Source organism: Pseudophryne corroboree, chromosome 2 (assembly GCF_028390025.1).
Source record: "Pseudophryne corroboree isolate aPseCor3 chromosome 2, aPseCor3.hap2, whole genome shotgun sequence".
Lineage (NCBI taxonomy): Eukaryota > Metazoa > Chordata > Amphibia > Anura > Myobatrachidae > Pseudophryne > Pseudophryne corroboree.
The window spans coordinates 264462049-264489209 of record NC_086445.1 but is presented as its reverse complement, the minus strand read 5'-3'; the positions used below and the strand labels follow the sequence as shown (position 1 = coordinate 264489209).

The following is a 27161-nucleotide window of genomic DNA, read 5'->3' as shown; positions in this document are numbered from 1 at the left end:
CGCTATCCCAGCGTCTACATAACGCAGAACGGGATGCTGGCATCACAATACCTACAGCCGGCATCCCGAATGTCCTGACAGCGGGACGCAATGGTGTCCTGCCGCGTTGGAATGGGGGTTAGGTTTAAGCTAAAGAAGGGGATTTAGGGTTAGGGGAAAGCGTAGGGAAGGTTAGGGTTAGGTACCAGGTAGGGAGGGTTAGACACATAGAAGGGGAGGTTAGGGTTAGGCATCAAGTGTTGAGGGTTAGGTTTAGGCAGCGGGGAAGGGAGGGTTAGGTTTAGGCAGCGAGGAAGGGAGTGTTAGGGTTAGGCACCTACAAGGGAGGGTTAAGGCAGGCACAAAAAGAAACAGAGAAGGATTGGACTTGAAGTGGCGCCACTTCAAGTCCAATCCTTCTCTGTTTCTTTTTGTGTATAACTATATATTGGCAACAATATATTCAGTGGCAGCACCCCCTATATAATTCAAATATCTGATATATAATATAACTAGGGGTTTCCTTTGTTCTAATTTGGAACTTTTCTATAATATGCTAGTGCAGTGGTATCCCTTTCCCTGCTAACGTACAAAGGGTTAAGGTAGGAAAAGGGTGAGGGTTAGAGGGCTTCTGGAGGACTGTCAGGATTCTGATGGACGGGATGCCACTGTCGGTATGCTGACCACCGGCATTCCATCCATGGTCATTCATACCGATCCCTTAAATACAACTAGGGAAAACTGAGGTGGAAACTTACCTAGGAATATTAGTTGACAGAAAGCTGAGCAGCAGCACATAATGCCAGGGAGTGGCTGGAAAGCCACATGAAATCCTTTCCCTCCGTCTATCTGAAATATTTTAAAATGTATTATCAAAATGTGTGTTGTGTTGGCTAGTTGGGGGAGGGGAGGGGGGTGTTGAGGGGTTATAGGTGTATGTGAATGTTATATTTAGCTGTGAGGCTAAATTGTCAACTGACACTTTCTGCTTTGACTAATCGACCATTAGTTGTTTTTTCATACAGTATTTTACTAGCTATGTAACTAGAATACAAATTGTACGGTTGGGTTAAGTAGGCTTCACCTAATATGAAGCAAGCCTTACAGATTGAGAATTGCTGCCTTATGCCTTAAACCAGTGGTTCTCAAACTGTGGCACCCTGGGGTGCCTCGGGACACTTGCAGGGGTGCCTTGGATTGGTGGTCGAGGACCAATTAAAATTATTTAAGTTCAATATAATAGGCAAAACCAGTGCTTGTGGCTTCCAATCATAAAATATATGGCCAAACAGAAGCAAATCTTGTCACTTATCACACATTTAAACCTAAGGATGACATATAAACACAATTAATTAAATATTTCTTTCTAATTTCTCTGACGTCCTAGTGGATGCTGGGAACTCCGTAAGGACCATGGGGAATAGCGGCTCCACAGGAGACTGGGCACAAAAGTAAAGCTTTAGGACTACCTGGTGTGCACTGGCTCCTCCCCCTATGACCCTCCTCCAAGCCTCAGTTAGATTTTTGTGCCCGAACGAGAAGGGTGCACACTAGGGGCTCTCCTGAGCTGCTTAGTGAAAAGTTTAGTTTTAGGTTTTTTATTTTCAGTGAGACCTGCTGGCAACAGGCTCACTGCATCGAGGGACTAAGGGGAGAAGAAGCGAACTCACCTGCGTGCAGAGTGGATTGGGCTTCTTAGGCTACTGGACACCATTAGCTCCAGAGGGATCGAACACAGGCCCAGCCATGGAGTCCGGTCCCAGAGCCGCGCCGCCGGCCCCCTTACAGAGCCAGAAGCAAGAAGAGGTCCGGAAAATCGGCGGCAGAAGACATCCTGTCTTCACCAAGGTAGCGCACAGCACTGCAGCTGTGCGCCATTGCTCCTCAGCACACTTCACACTTCGGTCACTGAGGGTGCAGGGCGCTAGGGGGGGGCGCCCTGAGCAGCAATAAAAACACCTTGGCTGGCGAAAATACATCACATATAGCCCCCAGGGCTATATGGATGAATTTTAACCCCTGCCAGATTACACTGAAAAACGGGAGAAAAGGCCGCCGAGAAAGGGGCGGAGCCTATCTCCTCAGCACACTGGCGCCATTTTCCCTCACAGCTCCGTTGGAGGGAAGCTCCCTGGCTCTCCCCTGCAGTCACTACACTACAGAAAGGGTTAAAAAAGAGAGGGGGGCACTAATTAGGCGCAGTATAAACAATACAGCAGCTATAAGGGGAAAAACACTTATATAAGGTTATCCCTGTATATATATAGCGCTCTGGTGTGTGCTGGCAAACTCTCCCTCTGTCTCCCCAAAGGGCTAGTGGGGTCCTGTCCTCTATCAGAGCATTCCCTGTGTGTGTGCTGTGTGTCGGTACGTTTGTGTCGACATGTATGAGGAGGAAAATGATGTGGAGGCGGAGCAAATTGCCTGTAATAGGGATGTCACCCCCTTGGGGGTCGACACCTGAGTGGATGAACTGCTGGAAGGAATTACATGACAGTGTCAGCTCTTTACAAAAGACAGTGATTGACATGAGACAGCCGGCTACTCAGCTTGTGCCTGTCCAGACGTCTCATAGGCCGTCAGGGGCTCTAAAGCGCCCGTTACCTCAGATGGCAAATACAGACGCCGACACGGATACTGACTCCAGTGTCGACGGTGAAGAGACAAATATGACTTCCAGTAGGGCCACACGTTACATGATTGAGGCAATGGAAAATGTTTTACACATTTCTGATAATACGAGTACCACCAATAGGGGTATTATGTTCAGTGAGGAAAAACTACCTGTAGTTTTCCTGAATCTGAGAAATTAAATGAGGTGTGTGATGAAGCGTGGGTTTCCCCCGATAAAAAAACTGATAATTTCTAAAAAGTTATTGGCATATATCCTTTCCCGCCAGAGGTTAGGGTGCGTTGGGAAACACCCCCTAGGGGGGATAAAGCGCTCACACGCTTGTCAAAACAAGGGCTCTACCCTCTCCTGAGATGGCCGCCCTTAAGGATCCTGCTGATAGAAAGCAGGAGGGTATCCTAAAATGTATTTACACACATACTGGTGTTATACTGCGACCAGCAATCGCCTCAGCCTGGATGTGCAGTGCTGGGTTGGCGTGGTCGGATTCCCTGACTGAAAATATTGATACCCTAGATAGGGACAGTATATTATTGCCTGTAGAGCATTTAAAAGATGCATTTCTATATATGGGTGATGCACAGCGGGATATTTGGCGACTGGCATCAAGAGTAAGTGTGCTGTCCATTTCTGCCAGAAGAGGGTTATGGACACGACAGTGGTCAGGTGATGTGGATTCCAAATGGCATATGGAAGTATTGCCTTATAAAGGGGAGGAGTTATTTGGGGTCGGTCTTTCAGACCTGGTGGCCACGGCAACAGCTGGGAAATCCACGTTTTTACCCCAGGTCGCCTCTCAACATAAGAAGACGCCGTATTATCAGGCGCAGTCCTTTCGTTCCCATAAGGGCACGTGGGCAAAAGGTTCCTCATTTCTGCCCCGTGACAGAGGGAGAGGGAAACGGCTGCAGAAATTAGCCAGTTCCCAGGAACAGAAGCCCTCTCCCGCCTCTGCCAAGCCCTCAGCATGACGCTGGGGCTTTACAAGCAGACAGGGAGGCAGTGTTGGAAGCCATTCACAAGCTGTATTCCCAGCAGGTGATAATTAAGGTACCCCTCCTGCAACAAGGAAAGGGGTATTACTCCACACTGTTGTGGTACCGAAGCCGGACGGCTCGGTGAGACCGATTTTAAATCTAAAATCTTTGAACACTTACATACAGAGGTTCAAATTCAAGAGAAGGGGACTACATGGTGTCTCTGGACATCAAGGATGCTTACCTTCATGTCCAAATTTACCCTTCTCACCAAGGGTACCTCAGGTTTGTGGTACAGAACTGTCACTATCAGTTTCAGACGCTGCCGTTTGGATGGTCCACGGCACCCCGGGTCTTTACCAAGGTAATGGCCGAAATGATGATACTCCTTCGAAGGAAGGGAGTTTTAGTTATCCCTTACTTGGACGATCTCCTGATAAGGGTAAGATCCTGGGAACAGTTGGAGGTCGGTGTAGCACTATCTCAGGTAGTGTTGCGACAGCATGATTGGATTCTCAATATTCCAAAATCGCAGCTGGTTCCGACGACTCGTCTTCTGTTCCTAGGGATGATTCTGGACACAGTTCAGAAAAAGGTGTTTCTCCCGGAGGAGAGAGCCAGGGAGTTATCCGAGCTAGTCAGGAACCTCCTAAAACCGAGCCAAGTCTCAGTGCATCAATGCACAAGGGTTCAGGGAAAAATGGTAGCTTCCTACGAAGCAAAGCCATTCGGCAGATTCCACGCAAGAACTTTCCAGTGGGACCTGCTGGACAAATGGTCCGAGTCGCATCTTAAGATGCATCAGCGGATAACCCGGTCACCAAGGACAAGGGTGTCCCTCCTGTGGTGGTTGCAGAGTGCTCATCTTCTAGAGGGCCGCAGAGTCGGCATTCAGGACTGGGTCCTGGTGACCACGGATGCCAGCCTGCGAGGCTGGGGAGCAGTCACACAGGGAAGAAATTTCCAGGGCTTATGGTCAAGCCTGGAGACATCATTTCACATAAATATCCTGGAGCTAAGGGCCATTTACAATGCTCTCAGCTTAGCAAGACCTCTGCTTCAAGGTCAGCTGGTGTTGATCCAGTCGGACAACATCACGGCAGTCACCCATGTAAACAGACAGGGTGGCACAAGAAGCAGTCAATGGCAGAAGCTGCAAGGATTCTTCGCTGGGCAGAAAATCATGGGATAGCACTGTCAGCAGTATTCATTCCGGGAGTGGACAACTGGGAAGCAGACTTCCTCAGCAGGCACGGCCTCCACCCGGGAGAGTGGGGACTTCACCCAGAAGTCTTCCACATGATTGTAAACCATTGGGAAAAACCAAAGGTGGACATGATGGCGTCCCGCCTAAACAAAAAATTGGACAGGTATTGCGCCAGGTCAAGGGACCCTCAGGCAATAGCTGTGGACGCTCTGGTAACACCGTGGGTGTACCAGTCAGTGTATGTGTTCCCTCCTCTTCCTCTCATACCAAAAGTACTGAGAATTATAAGACGGAGGGGAGTAAGAACTATACTCGTGGCTCCGGATTGGCCAAGAAGGACTTGGTACCCGGAACTTCAAGAGATGCTCACGGAGGACCCGTGGCCTCTACCTCTAAGAAGGGACCTGCTCCAGCAAGGACCCTGTCTATTCCGAGACTTACAGCGGCTGCGTTTAACGGCAGGTCGGTTGAACGCCGGATCCTGAAGGAAAAAGGCATTCCGGATGAAGTCATCCCTACCCTGATCAAGTCAGGAAGGATGTGACCGCAAAGCATTATCACCGCATTTGGCGAAAATATGTTGCGGGGTGCGAGGCCAGTAAGGCCCCGATGGAGGAATTTTCAACTAGGTCGATTCCTGCATTTCCTGTAAACAGGAGTGTCTATGTGCCTAAAATTGGGGTCCATTAAGGTTCAAATTTCGGCCCTGTCAATTTTCTTCCAGAAAGAACTAACTTCAGTTCCTGAAGTTCAGACGTTTTGTAAAAGGGGTACTGCATATACAGCCTCCTTTTGTGCCTCCAGTGGCACCTTGGGATCTCAATGTAGTTTTGGGGTTCCTAAAGTCACATTGGTTTGAACCACTTGAGTCTGTGGAGTTAAAATATCTCACATGGAAAGTGGTCATGTTGTTGGCCCTGGCCTCAGCCAGGCGCGTGTCAGAATTGGGGGCTTTATCCTGTAAAGGCCCTTGTCTGATCTTCCAGACAGGGCGGAATTGAGGACTCATCCTCAATTTCTCCCTAAGGTGTTTTCAGCGTTTCACGTGAACCAGCCTATTGTGGTACCTGCGGCTACTAGGGACTTGGAGGACTCCAAGTTGCTGGACGTAGTCAGGGCCCTGAAAATATATGTTTCCAGGACGGCTGGAGTCAGAAAATCTGACTCGCTGTTTATCCTGTATGCACCCAACAAGCTGGGTGCTCCTGCTTCTAAGCAGACTATTGCTCGTTGGATTTGTAGCACAATTCAGCTTGCACATTCTGTGGCAGGCCTGCCACAGCCAAAATCTGTAAAAGCCCATTCCACACGGAAAGGGGCTCATCTTGGGCGGCTGCCCGAGGGGTCTCGGCTTTACAACTTTGCCGAGCAGCTACTTGGTCAGGGGCAAACACGTTTGCTAAATTCTACAAATTTGATACCCTGGCTGAGGAGGACCTGGAGTTCTCTCATTCGGTGCTGCAGAGTCATCCGCACTCTCCCGCCCATTTGGGAGCTTTGGTATAATCCCCATGGTCCTTACGGAGTTCCCAGCATCCACTAGGACGTCAGAGAAAATAAGAATTTACTTACCGATAATTCTATTTCTCTATCGTCCTAGTGGATGCTGGGGTTCCTGAAAGGACCATGGGGAATAGCGGCTCCGCAGGAGACAGGGCACAAAAGTAAAGCCTTCCGATCAGGTGGTGTGCACTGGCTCCTCCCCCCATGACCCTCCTCCAGACTCCAGTTAGATTTTTGTGCCCGGCCGAGAAGGGTGCAATCTAGGTGGCTCTCCTAAAGAGCTGCTTAGAAAAAGTTTAGCTTAGGTTTTTTATTTTACAGTGAGTCCTGCTGGCAACAGGATCACTGCAACGAGGGACTGAGGGGAGAAGAAGTGAACTCACCTGCGTGCAGGATGGATTGGCTTCTTGGCTACTGGACATCAGCTCCAGAGGGACGATCACAGGTACAGCCTGGATGGTCACCGGAGCCGCGCCGCCGGCCCCCTTGCAGATGCTGAAGTAAGAAGAGGTCCAGAATCGGCGGCAGAAGACTCTTGCAGTCTTCTAAAGGTAGCGCACAGCACTGCAGCTGTGCGCCATTTTCCTCTCAGCACACTTCACACGCAGTCACTGAGGGTGCAGGGCGCTGGGGGGGGGCGCCCTGGGAGGCAAATGAAAACCTATATATTGGCTAAAAATACCTCACATATAGCCCCCAGAGGCTATATGGAGATATTTAACCCCTGCCATAATCCGTTGAAGAGCGGGAGACGAGGCCGCCGAAAAAGGGGCGGGGCCTATCTCCTCAGCACACAGCGCCATTTTCTCTCACAGAAAGGCTGGAGAGAAGGCTCCCAGGCTCTCCCCTGCACTGCACTACAGAAACAGGGTTAAAACAGAGAGGGGGGGCATTAATTGGCGATATTAATATATATATAAAGATGCTATAAGGGAGAAACACTTATATAAGGTTGTCCCTATATATATTATAGCGTTTTTGGTGTGTGCTGGCAAACTCTCCCTCTGTCTCTCCAAAGGGCTAGTGGGGTCCTGTCCTCTGTCAGAGCATTCCCGGTGTGTGTGCTGTGTGTCGGTACGTGTGTGTCGACATGTATGAGGACGATGTTGGTGAGGAGGCGGAGCAATTGCCTGTAATGGGGATGTCACTCTCTAGGGAGTCGACACCGAAATGGGTGGCTTATTGAGAGAATTACGTGAGAAGGTCAACACGCTGCAAGGTCGGTTGACGACATGAGACGGCCGACAAACAATTAGTACCGGTCCAGGCGTCTCAGAAACACCGTCAGGGACTTTAAAAACGCCCATTTACCTCAGTCGGTCGACACAGACACAGACACGGACACTGAATCCAGTGTCGACGGTGAATAAACAAACGTATTTCTCATTAGGGCCACACGTTAAGGGCAATGAAGGAGGTGTTACATATTTCTGATACTACAAGTACCAAAAAAAAAGGGTATTATGTGGGAGTGAAAAAACTACCTGTAGTTTTTCCTGAATCAGATAAAACAAAATGAAGTGTGTGATGAAGCGTGGGGTTACCCCGATAGCAAATATTGGCGTTATACCCTTTCCCGCCAGAAGTTAGGGCGCGTTGGGAAACACCCCTTAGGGTGGATAAGGCGCTCACACGCTTATCAAGTGGCGTTACCGTCTCCAGATACGGCCGCCCTCAAGGAGCCAGCTGATAGGAAGCTGGAAAAATATCCTAAAAAGTATATACACACATACGGTGGTTATACTGCGACCAGCGATCGCCATCAGCCTGGAGATGCAGTGCTGGGTTGGTTTGGTCGGATTCCCTGACTGAAAATATATTATTGATATAGAGCATTTAATAGGATGCATTCTATATATATGTACGCAAGATGCACAGAGGGATATTTGCACTCTGGCATCAAGATAAGTGCGTTGTCCATATCTCCCAGAAGATGTCATGGACACGACAGTGGTCAGGTGATACAGATCCCATACGGCACATGGAAGTATTGCCGTATAAAGGGAAGGAGTTAGTTGGGGTCGGTCCATCGGACCTGGGGACCACGGCAACAGCTGGGAAATCCAACCTTTTTACCCCAAGTTACATCTCAGCAGAAAAAGACACCGTCTTTTCAGCCTCAATCCTTCCGTTTCCATGAGGCAAACGGGCAAAAGGCCAGTCATATCTGCCCAGACATAGAGGTAAGGGAAGTAGACTGCAGCGGGCAGCCCCTTCCCAGGAAAGGAAGCCCTCCACCACGTCTGCCAAGTCCTCAGCATGACGCTGGGGCCGTGCAAGCGGACTCAGGTGAGGTGGGGGGGTAGTCTCAAGAGTCTCAGCGCGCAGTGGGATCACTCGCAAGTTGACCCCTAGATCGTACAAGTATTATCCCAGGGGTACAGATTGGAGAGTCGAGACATCTTTTCCTCGCAGGTTCCTGAAGTCTGCTTTACCAACGGCTTCCTCCGACAGGGAGGCAGTATTGGAAAAGATTCACAAGCTGTATTTCCAGCAGGTGATAATCAAAGTACCCCTCCTACAACAAGGAAAAGGGTATTAGTCTTCCACACTATATTGTGGTACTGAAGCCAGACGGCTTGGTGAGACGTAGTCTAAATCTGAAATCTTTGAACACTTACATAAAAAGGTTCAAATCAAGATGGAGTCACTCAGAGCAGTGATAGCGAACCAAAAAGGGGACTATATGGTGTCCCTGGACATCAAGGATTACCTCCATGTCCAAATTTGTCCTTCTCAACAAGGATACCTCTGGTTCGTGGTACAGAACTGTCAATATCAGTTTCAGACGCTGCCGTTGAAGTATCCACGGCACCCCGGGCCTTTACCAGGGTAATGGCCGAAAAGATGATTCTTCAAAGAAAAAAGGCATCTTAATTATCCCTTACTTGGACGATATCCTGAAAAGGGCAAGTTCAAGAGAATGGACGTCGGAAGAGCACTATCTAAAGTAGTTCTACGACAGCACGAGTGGATTTTAAATATTCCAAATATCGCAGCCGTTTTCCGACGATACGTCTGCTGTTCCTAGGAATGATTCTGGGCATAGTCCAGAAAAAGGTTTTCTCCTGGAGGAGAAAGCCAGGGAGTTATCCGAACTAGTCAGAAACCTCCTAAAACCAGACCAGGTATCAGTGCATCAATGCACAGGAGTCCTGGGAAAAATGGTGGCTTCTTACGAAGCGATTCCATTCGGCAGATCTCACGCAAAAAAAATTTTTTCAGGGGGATTTGCGGGACGAATGGTCCGGATCGCATCTTCAGATGCATCAGCGGATAATCCTGTCTCCAAGGACAAGGGTGTCTCTTCTGTGGGGGCTGCAGAGTGCTCATCTTCTAGAGGGCAGCACGTTCAGCATTCAGGACTGTGTTCTGGTGACCACGGATGCCAGCCTGAGAGGCTGGGGAGCAGTCACACAGGGAAGAAATTTCCAAGGAAGTGTGGTAAAGTCTGGAGACTTCTCTCCACATGAATATACTGGAGCTAAGGGCAATTTACAATGCTCTGAGCCTAGGAAGACCTCTGCTTCAAAGTCAACCGGTGCTGATCCAGTAGGACATCATCATACCAGTCGCCCACGTTAACAGACGGGGCGACACAAGAAGCAGGAGGGAAATGATAGCAAGGATTTTTCGCTGGGCGAAAAATCATGTGATAACACTGTCAGCAGTGTTCATTCCGGGAGTGGACAACTGGGAAGATTTCCTCAGCATGTATGAATTCCACCCGGAAAAGTGGGAACTTAATCTGGAAGTTTCCACATGATTGTAAACCGTTGGGAAAGACCAAAGGTGGTCATGATGGCGTCCCACATGAAGCGCCAGGTCAAGAGACACTCAGGCAATAGCTGGGACGCTCTGGTAACACCGTGGGTGTACCAGTCGGTGTATGTGTTCCATCCTCTGCCTTTCATACCCAGTGTATTGAGAATGATAGGAAGGAGAGGAGTAAGAACTATACTCGTGGCTCCGGTTTGGCCAAGAAGGACTTGGTACCCGGAACTTCAAGAGATACTAAGAAGGGTCTTGATTCAGCAAGAATCATGTCTGTTCCAAGATTTACCGCAGCTGCGTTGACGCCAGGGCGGGTGAACGCCGGATCCTAAGGGAAAAAGGCATTCCGGAAGAGGTCATCCCTACCCTGGTCAGAGCCAGGAAGGAGGTGACCGCACAACATTATCACCGCTTAGGTGAAAATATTTTCCATGGTGTGAGGCCAGGAAGGCTCCACGGAAGAATTTCAACTAGGTTAATTCCTACATTTCCTGCAAACAGGAGTGTCTATGGGTCTCAAATTGGGGTCCATTAAGGTGCAAATTTCGACTTGTCGATTTTCTTCCAGAAAAGAAATTGGCTTCAGTTCCTGAAGTCCAGAAGTTTGTTAAGGGAGTACTGCATATACAACCCCCCTTTGATGTCTCCAGTGGCACTGGGAGATCTCAACGTAGTTTTGGGATTCCTAAAATCACATTGGTTTAAAACAAATCAAATCTGTGGATTTGATATATCTCACATGGAAAGTGGCCATGCTGTTGGTCCTGGCCGCGGCCAGGCGAGTGTCAGATTTGACGGCTTTGACTCACATAGCCATATCTGATTGTCCATTCGGACAGAGCAAAGCTGCGGACTCGTCCCCAGTTTCTCCTTAAGGTGGTGTCAGCGTTTCACCTGAACCAGCTTATTGTGGTACCTGCGGCTACTAGGGACTTGGAGGACTCCAAGTTGCTGGATGTTGTCAGGGCCCTGAAAATATAGTTTCCAGGTCGGCTGGAGTCAGGAAATCTGACTTGCTGTTTATCCTGTATGCACCCAACAAGCTGGGTGCTCCTGCTTTTAAGCAGTCGATTGCTCGTTGGATTGGTAGCACAATTCAACTTGCACATTCTGTGGCAGGCCTGCCACAGCCTAAATCTGTTAAAGCCCATTCCACAAGGACGGTGGGCTCATCTTGGGCGGCTGCCCGAGGGGTCTCGGCATTACAACTCTGCCGAGCAGCTACGTGGTCGGGGGAGAACACGTTTGTAAAATTCTACAAATTTGATACCCTGGCAAAAGAGGACCTGGAGTTCTCTCATTCGGTGCTGCAGAGTCATCCGCACTCTCCCGCCCGTTTGGGAGCTTTGGTATAATCCCCATGGTCCTTTCAGGAACCCCAGCATCCACTAGGACGATAGAGAAAATAAGAATTTACTTACCGATAATTCTATTTCTCGGAGTCCGTAGTGGATGCTGGGCGCCCATCCCAAGTGCGGATTATCTGCAATACTTGTACATAGTTATTGCTAACTAAATCGGGTTATTGTTATTGTGAGCCATCTTTTCAGAGGCTCCCCTGTTATCATACTGTTAACTGGGTTCAGATCACAGGTTGTACAGTGTGATTGGTGTGGCTGGTATGAGTCTTACCCGGGATTCAAAATTCCTCCCTTATTGTGTACGCTCGTCCGGGCACAGTATCTAACTGGAGTCTGGAGGAGGGTCATGGGGGGAGGAGCCAGTGCACACCACCTGATCGGAAGGCTTTACTTTTGTGCCCTGTCTCCTGCGGAGCCGCTATTCCCCATGGTCCTTTCAGGAACCCCAGCATCCACTACGGACTCCGAGAAATAGAATTATCGGTAAGTAAATTCTTATTTTCTCATAGTCCGAAGTGGATGCTGGGCGCCCATCCCAAGTGCGGATTGTCTGCAATACTTGTTCATAGTTATTGTTACAAAAATCGGGTTATTGGGGTTGTGAGCCATCTTTCTAGAGGCTCCTCTGTTATCATGCTGTTAACTGGATTCAGATCACAGGTTGTACGGTGTGATCGGTGTGGCTGGTATGAGTCTTACCCGGGATTCATAAATCCTTCCTTATTGTGTACGCTCGTCCGGGCACAGTATCCTAACTGAGGCTTGGAGGAGGGTCATATGGGGAGGAGCCAGTGCACACCAGGTAGTCCTAAAGCTTTACTTTTGTGCCCAGTCTCCTGCGGAGCCGCTATTCCCCATGGTCCTTACGGAGTTCCCAGCATCCACTACGGACTATGAGAAATAGAATTATCGGTAAGTAAATTCTTATTTTTCTCAATAAAAAACTTTTAGCCTTGGGGTGCCTTGAAAAAAATTCTGATACTCTAGGGCACCGTGATACAAAAAAGTTTGGGAACCACTGCCTTTTAACAATGTAAATGAGAAAATTGTGTAGATTTGTAAAATCATCTGTAATGTAATTTGGTACAATCTGCTGGAATTTTTTTTTTATATATATTTGACATGTATTTTTTTTTTTTTCCATATTTTAAAAGACTGTAAATACATCTATAGCATTCCGTGGTCTTTTTTTTTCACTTAGTCTTATCTTGGGACTGACACAAGCAAATTGTCTCTCCATTTTCAGTCAGCACCAGACTCAGGAACAGCTCCACCTGGTCAGACTGCCTCTTTTCCTACTGCTCCTCCTCTGATGCCTCCACCTTTTGTAAGTGTTTTACTAAGGTGTCTAAACTGTTGTTGTTATTCTTAAAAGACTATCATGTAAATAAAATGAATTTTTTATTTTATGATTATTCCTAAGGCAGGCTGGTAAAAAGTGTGGTTGATTTTTCACTGACTTTCAACAAAGTTATGAGGTAGAGGAGGCCATGCCTTTTGTGTTACGATAACAAATATGTGGACCACTTAAACCATCTGCACAATTCTCTTTCTATGCCTATATGGTTTAATAATAATGGCGGTTATTCAGATGTGGTTGGCGTTGCTATCACTGCTGCTTCCTTGGAAGCAGTGATAGCGCTGTAGGGTGATGTAGCAGTAGGCGCCTATTACAAGCAGACGCCTCCTGCTGCAGTAGTGATCCGACCTGCATCCTATGGAGCAGCATCTCTATCCCATCATAAGATGGCTTGCGCCACCCATGGTGCCGCGCAAGCCACCCGTCACAGTGGCCGGGAAATCTCCATCTTCTCTTCCCCTAAACGGTGGCAACACGCCTCCATTTTCACAAACGGAGGCCGTTGCCACACCCCAGATGGCAGCAGACTGTTAATCACTGACAGTGTACTGCCGCTTTGCATCCCGTGTCGCAGGACCCACTCGTGCACACGCAGAATGGTTCCTGCGCATGCGCAAACTACCGATAATGAGTACTTTGCTGCATGAGACGCAGCAGCAACCGGACTTGAATGAGGTCCAATGTTTTAATTGTTGTAATGTTGTAAACATCTGGAGATGCAACTTCCTGTTCATTTATCTATAATGGGTGCAGGGTGTGCAGTACACATGGGTCTCTGGGTTCAGAGGGGGCCCACACTGCACCCTTCATCCATTTTCTCAATACTTACCTCTTGTCAGCAATGGGTGTACTACACAAATCACAGAGAAAATGGCACGATGGACACTTTCCTGGCATTTTGCGTGTGCGCAGTAGAAGAATTGCCAGGAAAATAGCCATTGCACCAGAACCCTAGAGACCTGAGCAGTAGTGCCATAGTCTACCAGTGCTTAGTTATATGCTGTCAGATAGATCGGAGGGGGCGCAGACAGAGACTGCACACGGGCCCCCTCTTCTTAATACCCTGTGTGTATGTGTGTACATTTGGTTGGGGACATACACTATAAGATCCATTTTGACAGGGACATTGGCCATATATTCTCTGTAGAGCATTACGGAATATGTGTGTGCTATATAAATAACTGCTAATAAATTAAATTAAGTGTAGATGCGATTGGAATTTTCTTGTTCTTTTTAATAAATGTTATGAATCTGCACCTGGAGGCTATTAATCTGAGCATTTCAGAGAATAAGTTTATTGTACTATTGTATCACCTTATAGATGCCACCTCCTGGGCTTCCACCTCCATTTCCACCTATTGGGCTGCCACCAATTGGACAGAGGCCTCCAGCAATGCCCCCAATTCCACATGCATTGATGCCGCCTATGATTCCACCTATGGCAGGACCACCCCCTCTAACTCAGGTGGATTTCTTCATTGTTTTGCTATCATATTATGTATACATTGCTGCACAGTGTGATTTTCTTTCCAGCATTATAGTGAATCATCTTCTCGTAAGTCATATTTGATCTCTCTGTAGGGAATTCAATTAACTGTGGAATTTACTGCAGGGCTTAAACTCCTAGATTAATGCCCGGAGCAGTGCAATTATTCCTGCAGTAAACCCACGGCTTGCGTGCAGTAACCCATAGTTCTCATGTTACAGTAAGTGCCCAGAGCTATGCAATTATTCCTGCAGTAAGCCCATGACTGACACGCAGTAACCCACAGTTCTGGTGTTACAGTAAGTGGCTGGAGCTATGCAATTATTCCTGCAGTAACCCATAGTTCCGTGTTACAGTAAGTGCCCGGAGCTCTGCAGTTATTCCTGCAGTAACCCATAGTTCCTGTGTTACAGTAAGTGCCCGGAGCTCTGCAGTAACCCATAGTTCCTGTGTTACAGTAAGAGCCCGGAGCTCTGCAGTTATTCCTACAGTAACCCATAGTTCCTGTGTTACAGTAAGTACCCGGAGCTATGGAATTTTCTCTAACGTCCTTGAGGATGCTGGGACTCCGTAAGGACCATGGGGAATAGACGGGCTCCGCAGGAGATAGGGCACTTTAAGAAAGCTTTGGATTCTGGGTGTGCACTAGCTCCTCCCTCTATGCCCCTCCTCCAGACCTCAGTTTTACAGAGCAAGATGGGTGCACTGCAGAGAGCTCTCCAGAGTTCTCTGCCTGAAAGCATTTTTGTTTGGATTTTTCTTTCTACTTTTTACTACTTTTTCACAGGGAGCACTGCTGGCAATAGGCTCCCTGCATCGAGGGACTGAGGAGAGAGGAGCAGACGTTCTTGTCAAAGATAGGCTCTACTTCCTCGGCTACTGGACACCATTAGCTCCAGAGGGGGTGAACGCAGGTTCTTACTGGGCGTCCACCCCCGGAGCCGCGCCGCCGTTCTCCTCGCAGAGCCAGAAGTACAGAAGACAGAAGTCGTCAGGCGGCAGAAGCCTTAAGCTTCACTGAGGTAATGCACAGCACTGCAGCTGTGCGTCATTGCTCCCATACACCTCACACACTCCGGTCACTGTAAGGGTGCAGGGCGCAGGGGGGGGCGCCCTGGGCAGCAATATAAACCTCTGCATGGCAAAAAGACTATATACATGTACAGGTGGGCTCTGTACATGTATATAAAAGAGCCCCCGCCATAATTTACTAAGTTTGAGAGGGACAGAAGCCCGCCGCCGAGGGGGCGGGGCTTCTCCCTCAGCACTCACCAGCGCCATTTTCTCTCCACAGCACTGCTGAGAGGAAGCTCCCCGGATTCTCCCCTGCTTACACACGGTGAAAGGGTGCTTAAAAGAAAGGGCGGGGGCACATAATTGGCGGTTTACATATTACAGAGCGCTGCTGGGGAAAAACATTTTGTGTTGGTCTCCAGGGTTATTGCACTGGGGTGTGTGCTGGCATACTCTCTCTCTGTCTCTCCAAAGGGCCTTGACAGGGATACTGTCTTCAGAAAAGGGGTTCACTGTGTGTGTGTGAAGTGTGTCGGTACGCGTGTGTCAACATGTTTGACGAGGAAGGCTCGCTTACTGTGGAGGGGGAGTGTTTGAATGTCAGGTCGCCGTCGGCAACTCCGACACCGGAATGGGTGGATATGCTGAATGTCTTGAATGCAAATGTCAATCTATTGCATAAAAGGTTAGACAAGGCAGAAGCTAGGGATCAGTCAGGTACCCAGTCCATGCCTGTCCCTGTGGCGCCAGGCCCGTCGGGGTCTCAGAAGCCCACCATATCCCAGATCGATGACACAGAAACCGACACAGATTCTGACTCTAGTGTCGAGTAAGAAGATGCAAAATTACAGCCGAAGGTGGCAAAAGGTATTCGGTACATGATTATGGCCATAAAAGAGGTTTTGCATATTACTGAGGAACCCCCTGTCCCTGACACGAGCGTACACATGTATAAAGAGAAAAAGCCTGAAGTCACTTTTCCATCATCATTTGAATTAAGTGAATTGTGCGAAAAGGCTTGGGACTCTCCAGATAGGAGACCACAAGTTCCCAAAAGGATTCTTATGGCGTATCCCTTTCCACAAACTGATAGGATACGCTGGGAATCTTCCCCAAAAGTGGACAAGGCGCTGACACGCTTGTCCAAAAAGGTGGCACTACCTTCTCAGGATATGGCTTCCCTCAAGGAACCGGCTGATCGCAGGCAGGAAATTACCTTGAAGCACATTTACATTCACTCAGGTACTATTGCTAGACCGGCCATGGCGTCGGCCTGGGTTTGTAGTGCGGTTGTGGCATGGGCAGATTCCTTATCTACGGAGATTGACACCTTAGATAGGGATGCTATTCAAATGACCTTAGAGCATATCAGAGATGCTGCCTTGTATATGAGAGATGCTCAGAGAGACATTTGTTTATTAAGCTCCAGGATAAATGCTATGTCTATTTCTGCTAGGCGACTCCTGTGGACCCGGCAGTGCACGGGAGATGCCGATTCTAAGCGGCACATGGAGTCCTTGCCGTACAAGGGGGAGGAGTTGTTTGGAGACGGCCTCTCGGACCTTGTCTCTACGGCTACGGCTGGTAAGTCGAATTTCTTACCTTATGTCCCCCCGCAGCATACTAAGAAGGCACCTCATTATCAAATGCAGTCCTTTCGTTCCAATAAAAACAAGAAGGTGCGGGGATCGTCCTTTGTTACCAGAGGGAAAGGCAGGGGAAAGAAGCTGCACACAGCTAGTTCCCAAGAGCAGAAGTCCTCCCCTGCATCTGCAAAGTCCACCGCATGACGCTGGGGCTTCCCGGGGGGGGGCAGATCTGGTGGGGGCTCGTCTTCGGTTTTTCAGCCACGTCTGGGTTCAATCGCAGGTGGATCTCTGGGCGGTAGAGATTGTTGCTCAGGGATACAGGCTAGAATTCGAAGACTTGCCTCCTCGCCGGTTTTTCAAATCGGCTCTGCCGACTTCCCCGTCAGAGAGGGAGTCAGTGTTGACAGCAATCCAAAAATTGTATGTTCAACAGGTGATTGTCACAGTTCCTCATCTCCAGCAGGGAGAGGGATATTATTCAACCCTGTTTGTGGTCCCGAAACCGGACGGTTCGGTCAGGCCCATTTTAAACCTAAAATCTCTGAACCTGTACTTGAAAAGGTTCAAGTTCAAAATGGAATCACTCCGGGCGGTCATCGCCAGCCTGGAGGGGGGGCATTGGATGGTGTCCCTGGACATAAAGGATGCATACCTTCATGTTCCAATATCCCCCCCCTCCCATCAGGCGTTCCTGAGATTTGCAGTGTAGGACTGTCACTACCAATTTCAGACGTTGCCGTTTGGGCTTTCCACGGCCCCGAGGGTTTTCACCAATGTAATGGCGGAAATGATGGTACTCCTGCGCAGACAGGGGGTCACAATTATCCCATACTTGGACGATCTCCTAATAAAGGCGAGATCTCGGGAGAAGTTGCTGGACAGCGTGTCTCTGTCCATGAAGACGTTGCAGCTACACGGCTGGATTCTCAATTTACCGAAGTCCCAGCTAGTTCCTACAACGCGTCTGACCTTTCTGGGCCTGATTCTAGACACAGACCAGAAAAAGGTTTCTCTAACGTCCTAAGTGGATGCTGGGGACTCCGTAAGGACCATGGGGATTAGCGGCTCCGCAGGAGACTGGGCACAACTATAAAGAAAGCTTTAGACTACTGGTGTGCACTGGCTCCTCCCACCAAGACCCTCCTCCAGACTCCAGTTAGATTCTTGTGCCCGGCTGAGCTGGATGCACACTAGGGGCTCTCCTGAGCTCCTAGAAAGAGAGTATATTTAGGTTTTTTATTTTCAGTGAGATCTGCTGGCAACAGACTCACTGCAGCGAGGGACTAAGGGGAGAAGAAGCGAACCTACCTAACAGGTGGTAGTTTGGGCTTCTTAGGCTACTGGACACCATTAGCTCCAGAGGGATCGACCGCAGGACCCGACCTTGGTGTTCGTTCCCGGAGCCGCGCCGCCGTCCCCCTTACAGAGCCAGAAGAGTGAAGAGGTCCGGAAAATCGGCGGCAGAAGACTTCGGTCTTCACCAAGGTAGCGCACAGCACTGCAGCTGTGCGCCATTGCTCCTCATGTACACCTCACACTCCGGTCACTGACGGGTGCAGGGCGCTGGGGGGGGGCGCCCTGAGGGCAATATAAGACACCTTGGCTGGCAAATCTACATCATATATAGTCCTAGAGGCTATATAGATGTAAAAATACCCCTGCCAGTATTCCAGAAAAAGCGGGAGAAGTCCGCCGAAAAAGGGGCAGGGCTATCTCCCTCAGCACACTGGCGCCATTTTATCTTCACAGTGCAGCTGGAAGATAGCTCCCCAGGCTCTCCCCTGTAGTTTTCAGGCTCAAAGGGTTAAAAAGAGAGGGGGGGCACTAAATTTCTCTAACGTCCTAGTGGATGCTGGGAACTCCGTAAGGACCATGGGGAATAGCGGGCTCCGAAGGAGGCTGGGCACTCTAGAAAGATCTTAGACTACCTGGTGTGCACTGGCTCCTCCCACTATGACCCTCCTCCAAGCCCCAGTTAGATTTCGTGCCCGGCCGAGGTTGGATGCACACTAGGGGCTCTCCTGAGCTCTTAGAAAGTTATAGTCTTAGAATTTGTTATTTTCAGTGAGACCTGCTGGCAACAGGCTCACTGCAGCGAGGGACTAAGGGGAGAAGAAGCGAACTCGCCTGCTTGCAGCCGGATTGGGCTTCTTAGGCTACTGGACACCATTAGCTCCAGAGGGATCGACCGCAGGCCCAGCCTTGATGTTCGGTCCCGGAGCCGCGCCGCCGTCCCCCTTACAGAGCCAGAAGCAAGAAGATGGTCCGGAAAATCGGCGGCATGAAGACTCTGTCTTCACCAAGGTAGCGCACAGCACTGCAGCTGTGCGCCATTGCTCCTCTCACACACTTCACACTCCGGTCACTGAGGGTGCAGGGCGCGGGGGGGGGGCGCCCTGAGGCAGCAATAAAAACACCTTGGCTGGCTAAAATACCTCAATATATGGCCCCAGGGGCTATATATGAGGTAAATACCCCTGCCAGAATTCCATAAAAAACGGGAGAATAGGCCGCGAAAAAGGGGCGGAGCCTATCTCCTCAGCACACTGGCGCCATTTTTCCCTCACAGCTCGGCTGGAGGGAAGCTCCCTGGCTCTTCCCTGCAATTCTACAGTACAGTAAGAGGGAAAAGAGAGGGGGGGCATTAAAATTGGCACTGTATACAGTATATTATATAAAAGCTATTAGGGACATAACTCAGTTAGTCCCTGTATATATATAGCGCTCTGGTGTGTGCTGGCATACTCTTACTCTGTCCCCCCAAAGGGCTATTGTGGGTCCTGTCCTCGTTTAGAGCATTCCCTGTGTGTCTGCGGTGTGTCGGTACGGCTGTGTCGACATGTTGAATGAGGAGGCTTATATGGTGACAGAACAGAGGCCGATAAATGTGATGTCGCCCCCTGTGGGGCCGACACCAGAGTGGATGGATAGGTGAAAGGTATTAACCGACAGTGTCAACTCCTTACATAAAAGGGTGGATGACGTAACAGCTGTGGGACAGCCGGCTTCGCAGCCCGCGCCTGCCCAGGCGTCTCAAAGGCCATCAGGGGCTCAAAAACGCCCGCTCTCTCAGATGGCAGACACAGATGTCGACACGGAGTCTGACTCCAGTGTCGACAAGGTGGAGACATATACACAATCCACTAGGAACATCCGTGACGTGATCCCGGCAATAAAAAATGTGTTATACATTTCTGACTTTAACCCAAGCACCTCTAAAAATGGGTTTTAGGTTTGGGGAGAAAAAACAGGCAGTGTTTTGTTCCCCCATCAGATGAATAAATGAAGTGTGTGAAAGCGTGGGTTCCCCCGTTAAGAAACTGGTAATTTATAAAAAGTTACTGATGGCGTACCCTTTCCCGCCAGGTGGATAAGTTACGCTGGGAGATATCCCCTAGGGTGGATAAGGCGCTCACACGTTTGTCAAAAAAGGTGGCACTGCCGTCTTAGGATACGGCCACTTTAATAGGTACCTGTTGATAAAAAACAGGAGGCTATCCTGAAGTCTGTATTTACACACTCAGGTACTAGACTGAGACCTGCAGATAGTGCTGCTGCAGCGTGGTCGGTGACCCTGTCAAACAGGGATACTAGTTGGCAAACATAAAAACATATTAAAGACGTCGTCTTATATATGGGGGATGCACAGAGGGATATTTTGCCGACTGGCATCCAAAATAAATGTAATGTCCATTCTGTCAGGAGGATATTAGAGACCTGTCACTGGACAGGTGATGCTGACTTAAAAAGCGCATAGAGAGCCTTATAAGGGTGAGGAATTATTTGGGGATGGTCTCTGGGACCTCGTATCCACAGCAACTGCTGGGAAGAAATAATTTTACCTCAGGTTTCCTCACAGACAAAGGTACAGTCCTTTCGGCTTCAGAAAAGCAAGCGGGTCAAATGGCGCTTCCTTTCTGTACAGAGACAAGGGTAGAGGGAAAAAAGCTGCACCAGTCAGCCTGTTCCCAGAATCAAGATTCTTCCCCCGCCTCCTGTGAGGCCACACCATGACGCGGGTGCTCCACAGGTGTAGCCAGGTACGGTGGGGGGCCGTCTCAAAAATTTTCAGCAATTAGTGGGCTCGCTCACAGGTGGATCCCTGTTTCTTTCAAGTAGTATTTCAGGGGTACAAGCTGGAATTCGAGATGTCTCCCCCCAGCCGTTTCCTAAAATATGCCTTGCTGACAACTCCCTCAGGCAGGGAGGCTGTGCTAGAGGCAATTAATAAGCGGTATTCCCAGCAGGTAATACTCAAGGTGCCCCTACTTCAACAAGGACGGGGTTACTATTCCACACGGGTTGGGGTACCGAAACCGCATGGTTCGGTGTGACCCATTTTATATTTAAAATCCTTGAACACAAAAATTCAAGTTCAAGATGGAATCGCTCAGGGCGGTTATTCCAAGCCTGGACGAGGGGGATTACATGGTATCCTGGGACATCAAGGATGCTTACCTGCATGTCCCCATTTACCATCCTCGCCAGGAGTACCTCAGATTGTGGTACAGGATTACCATTACCAAGTCCAGACACTGCCGTTTGGACTGTATATGGCACCGAGGGTGTTTTATCAAGGTAATGGCCGAAATGTTGATACTCCTTCAAAAAAAGGGAGTTGTAATTATCCCGTACTTGGACAATCTCGTTATAAGGGCGAGGTCCAAGGAGCAGTTGGTAGTCGGGGTAGCACTATTTTGGAAAGTGCTACAACAGCATGGTTGGATTCTAAACAGTCCAAAGTCACAGCTGGTTCCTATGACACGTCTACTGTTCCTGGGGATGGTTCTGGACATAAACCAGAAATAGTGTTTCTCCCGGAGGAGAAAGCCAAGGAGTTGTCATCTCTAGTCAGAGACCTCCTGAAGCCAAAATAGGTAGCGGTGCATCATTGCACGCGAGTCCTGGGAAAAATGGTAGCTTCCTACGAAGCAATCCCATTAGGCAGGTTCCATACAAGAACTTTTCAGAGGGACCTGTTGGACAAGTGGTCCGGATCGCATCTTCCGATGCATAGGCTGATAACCCTGTCTCCAAGGACCAGGGTATCTCTACTGTGGTGGCTGCAGAGTGCCCATCTTCAAGAGGGCCGCAGGTTCGGCATACAGGACTAGGTCCTAGTGACCATGGATTCCAGCCTTTGAGACTGGGAGGCAGTCACACAGGGAAGAAATTTCCAGGGACTTTGGTCAAGTCAGGTTATTTCCCTACACATAAATATTCTGGACCTGAGGGCCATTTACAATGCCCTGAGGCCGGCAAGGCCTCTGCTTCAAAACCAGCCGGTACTGATCCAATCAGACAACATCACGGCAGTCGCCCATGTAAACCAACAGGGCGGCACAAGAAGCAGGATGGCGATGGCAGAAGCCACAAGGATTCTCCGATAGGCGGAAAATCATGTGTTAGCACTGTCAGCAGTGTTCATTCCCGGAGTGGACAACTGGGAAGCAGATCTTCTCAACAGACACGACCTCCACCCGGGAGAATGGGGACTTCCTCCAGAAGTCTTCCAATAGGATTGTACACCATTGGGAAAGGCCACAGGTGGACATGATGGCGTCCCGCCTCAACAAAAAGCTATAAAAGATATTGCACCGGGTCAAGGGACCCTCAGGCGATAGCTATGGACGCTCTGGTAACACCGTGGGTGTACCAGTCGGTTTATGTGTTCTCCCCTCTGCCTCTCATACCAAAGGTACTGAGAATAATAAGAAGGCGAGGAGTAAGAACGATACTCGTGGATGGCCAAGAAGAGCTTGGTACCCAGAACTTCAAGAATTTATATCAGAGGACCCATGGCCTCTGCCACTCAGACAGGACCTGCGGCAGCAGGGGCCCTGTCTGTTCCAAGACTTACCGCGGCTGCGTTTGTCGGCATGGCGGTTGAACGCCGGATCCTGAAGGAAAAGGGCATTCCGGAGGAAGTCATTCCTACGCTTACTAAAGCCAGGAAAGAGGTTACAGCAACTCATTATCACCACATATGGCAAAAATATGTTGCATGGTGTGAGGCCGAAAGGGCCCCAACAGAGGAATTTCAACTAGGTCGATTTCTGCATTTCCTGCAAGCAGGAGTGACTATGGGCCTTAAATTGGGTTCCATTAAGGTACAGATCTCGGCTCTGTCGATTTTCTTTCAAAAAGAACTAGCTTCAGTACCTGAAGTTCAGACATTTATAAAAGGAGTGCTGCAGAGTCAGCCCCCGTTTGTGCCTCCTGTGGCACCTTGGGATCTCAACGTGGTGTTGAGTTTCTTAAAATCACATTGGTTTGAACCACTAAAAACCGTGGATCTGAAATATCTCACGTGGAAGGTGGTTATGTTATTGGCCTTGGCTTCTGCCAGGCGAGTATCAAAGTTGGCGGCTTTGTCTTGTAAAAGCCCTTATTTGAATTTCCATATGGATAGGGCAGAATTGAGGACTCGTCCCCAGTTTCTCCCAAAGGTGGTGTCAGCGTTTCACCTGAACCAGCCTATTGTGGTGCCTAGGCTACTAGGGACTTGGAGGACTCCAAGTTGCTAGACGTGGTCAGGGCACTGAAAATATATGTTTCCAGAACGGCTAGAGTCAGAAAATCTGACTCGCTGTTTATCCTATATGCACCTAACAAGCTGGGTGCTCCTGCTTCTAAGCAGACTATTGCTCGTTGGATTTGTAGTACAATTCAGCTTGCACATACTGTGGCAGGCCTGCCACAGCCAAAATCTGTCAATGCCCATTCCACAAGGAAGGTGGGCTCGTCTTGGGCGGCTGCCCGAGAGGTCTCGGCTTTACAACTTTGCCGAGCAGCTACTTGGTCAGGGGCAAACACGTTTGCAAAATTCTACAAATTTGATACCCTGGCTGAGGAGGACCTGGAGTTCTCTCATTCAGTGCTGCAGAGTCATCCGCACTCTCCCGCCCGTTTGGGAGCTTTGGTATAATCCCCATGGTCCTTACGGAGTTCCCAGCATCCACTAGGACGTTAGAGAAAATAAGAATTTACTCACCGGTAATTCTATTTCTCGTAGTCCGTAGTGGATGCTGGGCGCCCATCCCAAGTGCGGTTTATCTGCAATACTTGTACATAGTTATTGTTAACTAAATCGGGTTATTGTTGAGCCATCTGTTGAGAGGCTCTATTGTTTCATACTGTTAACTGTGTTTCATATCACGAGTTGTACGGTGTGATTGGTGTGGCTGGTATGAGTCTTACCCGGGATTCAAAATCCTTCCTTATTGTGTACGCTCGTCCGGGCACAGTACCTAACTGAGGCTTGGAGGAGGGTCATAGTGGGAGGAGCCAGTGCACACCAGGTAGTCTAAGATCTTTCTAGAGTGCCCAGCCTCCTTCGGAGCCCGCTATTCCCCATGGTCCTTACGGAGTTCCCAGCATCCACTACGGACTACGAGAAATAGAATTACCGGTGAGTAAATTCTTATTTTAGGCGCAAATTATGTATACAAGCAGCTATTGGGGAAAAATCACTCAGTTATAGTGTTAATCCCTGCATTATATAGCGCTCTGGTGTGTGCTGGCATACTCTCTCTCTGTCTCCCCAAAGGACTTTGTGGGGTCCTGTCCTCAGTCAGAGCATTCCCTGTGTGTGTGCGGTGTGTCGGTACGGCTGTGTCGACATGTTGGATGAGGAAGGTTACGTGGAGGCGGAGCAGAGGCCGATAAATGTGATGTCGTCCCCTGTGGGGCCGACACCAGAGTGGATGGATAGGTGGAAGGTATTAACCGACAATGTCAACTCCTTACATAAAAAGCTGGATGACGTAACAGCTGTGGGACAGCCGGCTTCTCAGCCCGCGCCTGCCCAGGCGTCTCAAAGGCCATCAGGGGCTCAAAAAACGCCCGTTACCTCAGATGGCAGACACAGATGTCGACACGGAGTCTGACTCCAGTGTCGACGAGGTTGAGATATATATACACAATCCACTAGGAACATGATCTCGGCAATGATAAATGTGTTACGCATTTCTGACATGAACCCAAGTACCACATAAAAGGGGTTTTATTTTTGGGGAGAAAAAGCAGCCAGTGTTTTGTTCCCTCATCAGATGAGTGAATGAAGTGTGTAAAGAAGCGTGAGTTCCCCCGATAAGAAACTGGTGATTTCTAATAAGTTACTGATGGCGTACCCTTTCCCGCCAGAGGATAGGTCACGTTGGGAGATATCCCCTAGGGTGGATAAGGCGCTCACACGTTTGTCAAAAAAGGTGGCACTGCCGTCTTAGGATACGGCCACCTTGAAGGAGCCTGCTGATAAAAAGCAGGAGGCTATCCTGAAGTCTGTATATACACACTCAGGTACTATACTGAGACCTAAAATTGCCTCAGCATAAATAGTGCTGCTGCAGCGTGGTCTGATACCCTGTCAGATAATATTAATACCCTAGACAGGGATAATATGTTGCTAACATAGAGCATATTAAAGACGTCGTCTTATATGAAGGATGCACAGAGGGATATTTGCCGGCTGGCATCCAGAATTAATGCAATGTCCATTCTGCCAGGAGGGTATTAGAGACCCGGCAGTGGAAAGGTGATGCTGCCTTAAAAGGCACATGGAGATTCTGCCTTATAAGGGTGAGGAATTGTTTGGGGATGGTCTCTGGGACCTTGTATCCACAGCAACAGCTGGGAAGAAAATTTTTTACCTCAGGTTTCCTCACAGCCTAAGAAAGCACCGTATTTTCAGGTACAGTCCTTTCGGCTTCAGAAAAGCAAGCGGGTCAAAGGCGCTTCCTTTCTGCACAGAGACAAGGGAAGAAGGAAAAAAGCTGCACCAGACAGCCAATTCCCAAGATCAAAAATCTTCCCCCGCTTCCTCTGAGTCCACCGCATGACGCTGGGGCTCCACAGGTGGAGACAGGTGCGGTGGGGGCGCGTCTCGGGAACTTCTGGGACCAGTGGGCTTGCCCACAGGTGGATCCCTAGGTTCTGCAAGTAGTATCACAGGGATACAAGCTGGAGTTCGAGGCGACTCCCCCTCGCTGTTACCTCACATCAGCCATGCCTGCTGCCCTCGGAGAAAGGGAGGTAGTACTGGCGGCAATTCACAAGCTGTACTTCCAGCAGGTGAAAATCAAGGTACCCCTCCTTCAACAAGGCCGGGGTTACTATTCCAAAATGTTTGTGGTACCGAAACCAGACGGTTCGGTGAGACCCATTCTAAAATTGAAATCCTTGAACACTTATATACGAAGGTTCAAGTTCAAAATGGAATCGCTCAGGGCGATTATTGCAAGCCTGGAGAATTTCATGGTTTCACTGGACATCAAGGATGCTTACCTGCATGTCCCTATTTACCCTCTTCACCAGGTGTACCTCAAAATTGTGGTACAGGATTGTCATTACCAATTCCAGCCGTTGCCGTTGGTCTGTCCCCGGCACCGAGGGTATTTACCAAGGTAATGGCCGAAGTACTTATCCCGTACTTGGACGATCTTCTTATAAAGGCGAGGTCCAGGGAGCAGTTGTTCGTCGGAGTAGCACTATCTCGGGAAGTGCTACAACAGCACGGCTGGATTCTAAATATTCCAAAGTCGCAGCTGGTTCCTACGACGCGTCTACTGTTCCTGGGTATGGTTCTGGACACAGAACAGGATAAAAAGGTTTTCTCCCGGAGGAGAAGTCCAAGGAGTTGGCGTCTCTAGACAGAGACCTCCTAATACAAATACAGGTGTCGGTGCATCAATGCACGCGAGCCTTGGGAAAGATGGTAGCTTCTTACGAAGAAATTCCATTTGCCAGGTCCCATGCAAGGATCTTCCAGTGGGATCTGTTGGACAAGTGGTCCGGGTCGCATCTTCAGATGCATCGGCGGATAACCCTGTCTCCAAGGGCCAGGGTGTCGCTGTGGTGGTGACTGCAGAGTGCTCATCTTCTAGGGGGCCGCAGATTCGGCATACAGGACTGGGTCCTGGTGACCACGGATGCCAGCCTTCAAGGCTGGGGGGCAGTCACACAGGGAAGAAACTTCCAAGACTTCCCTACACATAAATGTTCTGGAACTATGGGCCATTTACAATGCCCTAAGTCAGGCTAGACTCCTGCTTCCACACCGGCCGGTGCTGATCCAGTCAGACAACATCACGGCGGTCGCTCATGTGAACCGACAGGGCGGCACAAGAAGCAGGATGGCGATGGCAGAAGCCACAAGGATTCTCCGATGGGCGGAAAATCATGTGTTAGCACTGTCAGCAGTGTTCATTCCCGGAGTGGACAACTGAGAAGCAGATTTTCTCAGCAGACACGACCTCCACCCGGGAGAGTGGGGACTTCA

The 27161-nt window shown here is 49.2% G+C and overlaps 1 protein-coding gene across 11 annotated transcripts in view; it reads left to right on the top strand.

The window, feature by feature from the left end:
- Window positions 1-27161, top strand: part of PRPF40B (pre-mRNA processing factor 40 homolog B) — a 380564-nt gene that overhangs the window by 6248 nt on the left and 347155 nt on the right. For all 11 annotated transcript variants that reach the window (XM_063952768.1, XM_063952770.1, XM_063952767.1 and 8 more), the window contains exons 2-3: window positions 12680-12760; window positions 14115-14258. In XM_063952768.1, the coding sequence (XP_063808838.1) occupies window positions 12680-12760; window positions 14115-14258 (225 nt within the window). The remainder of the gene's footprint in view (window positions 1-12679; window positions 12761-14114; window positions 14259-27161) is intronic.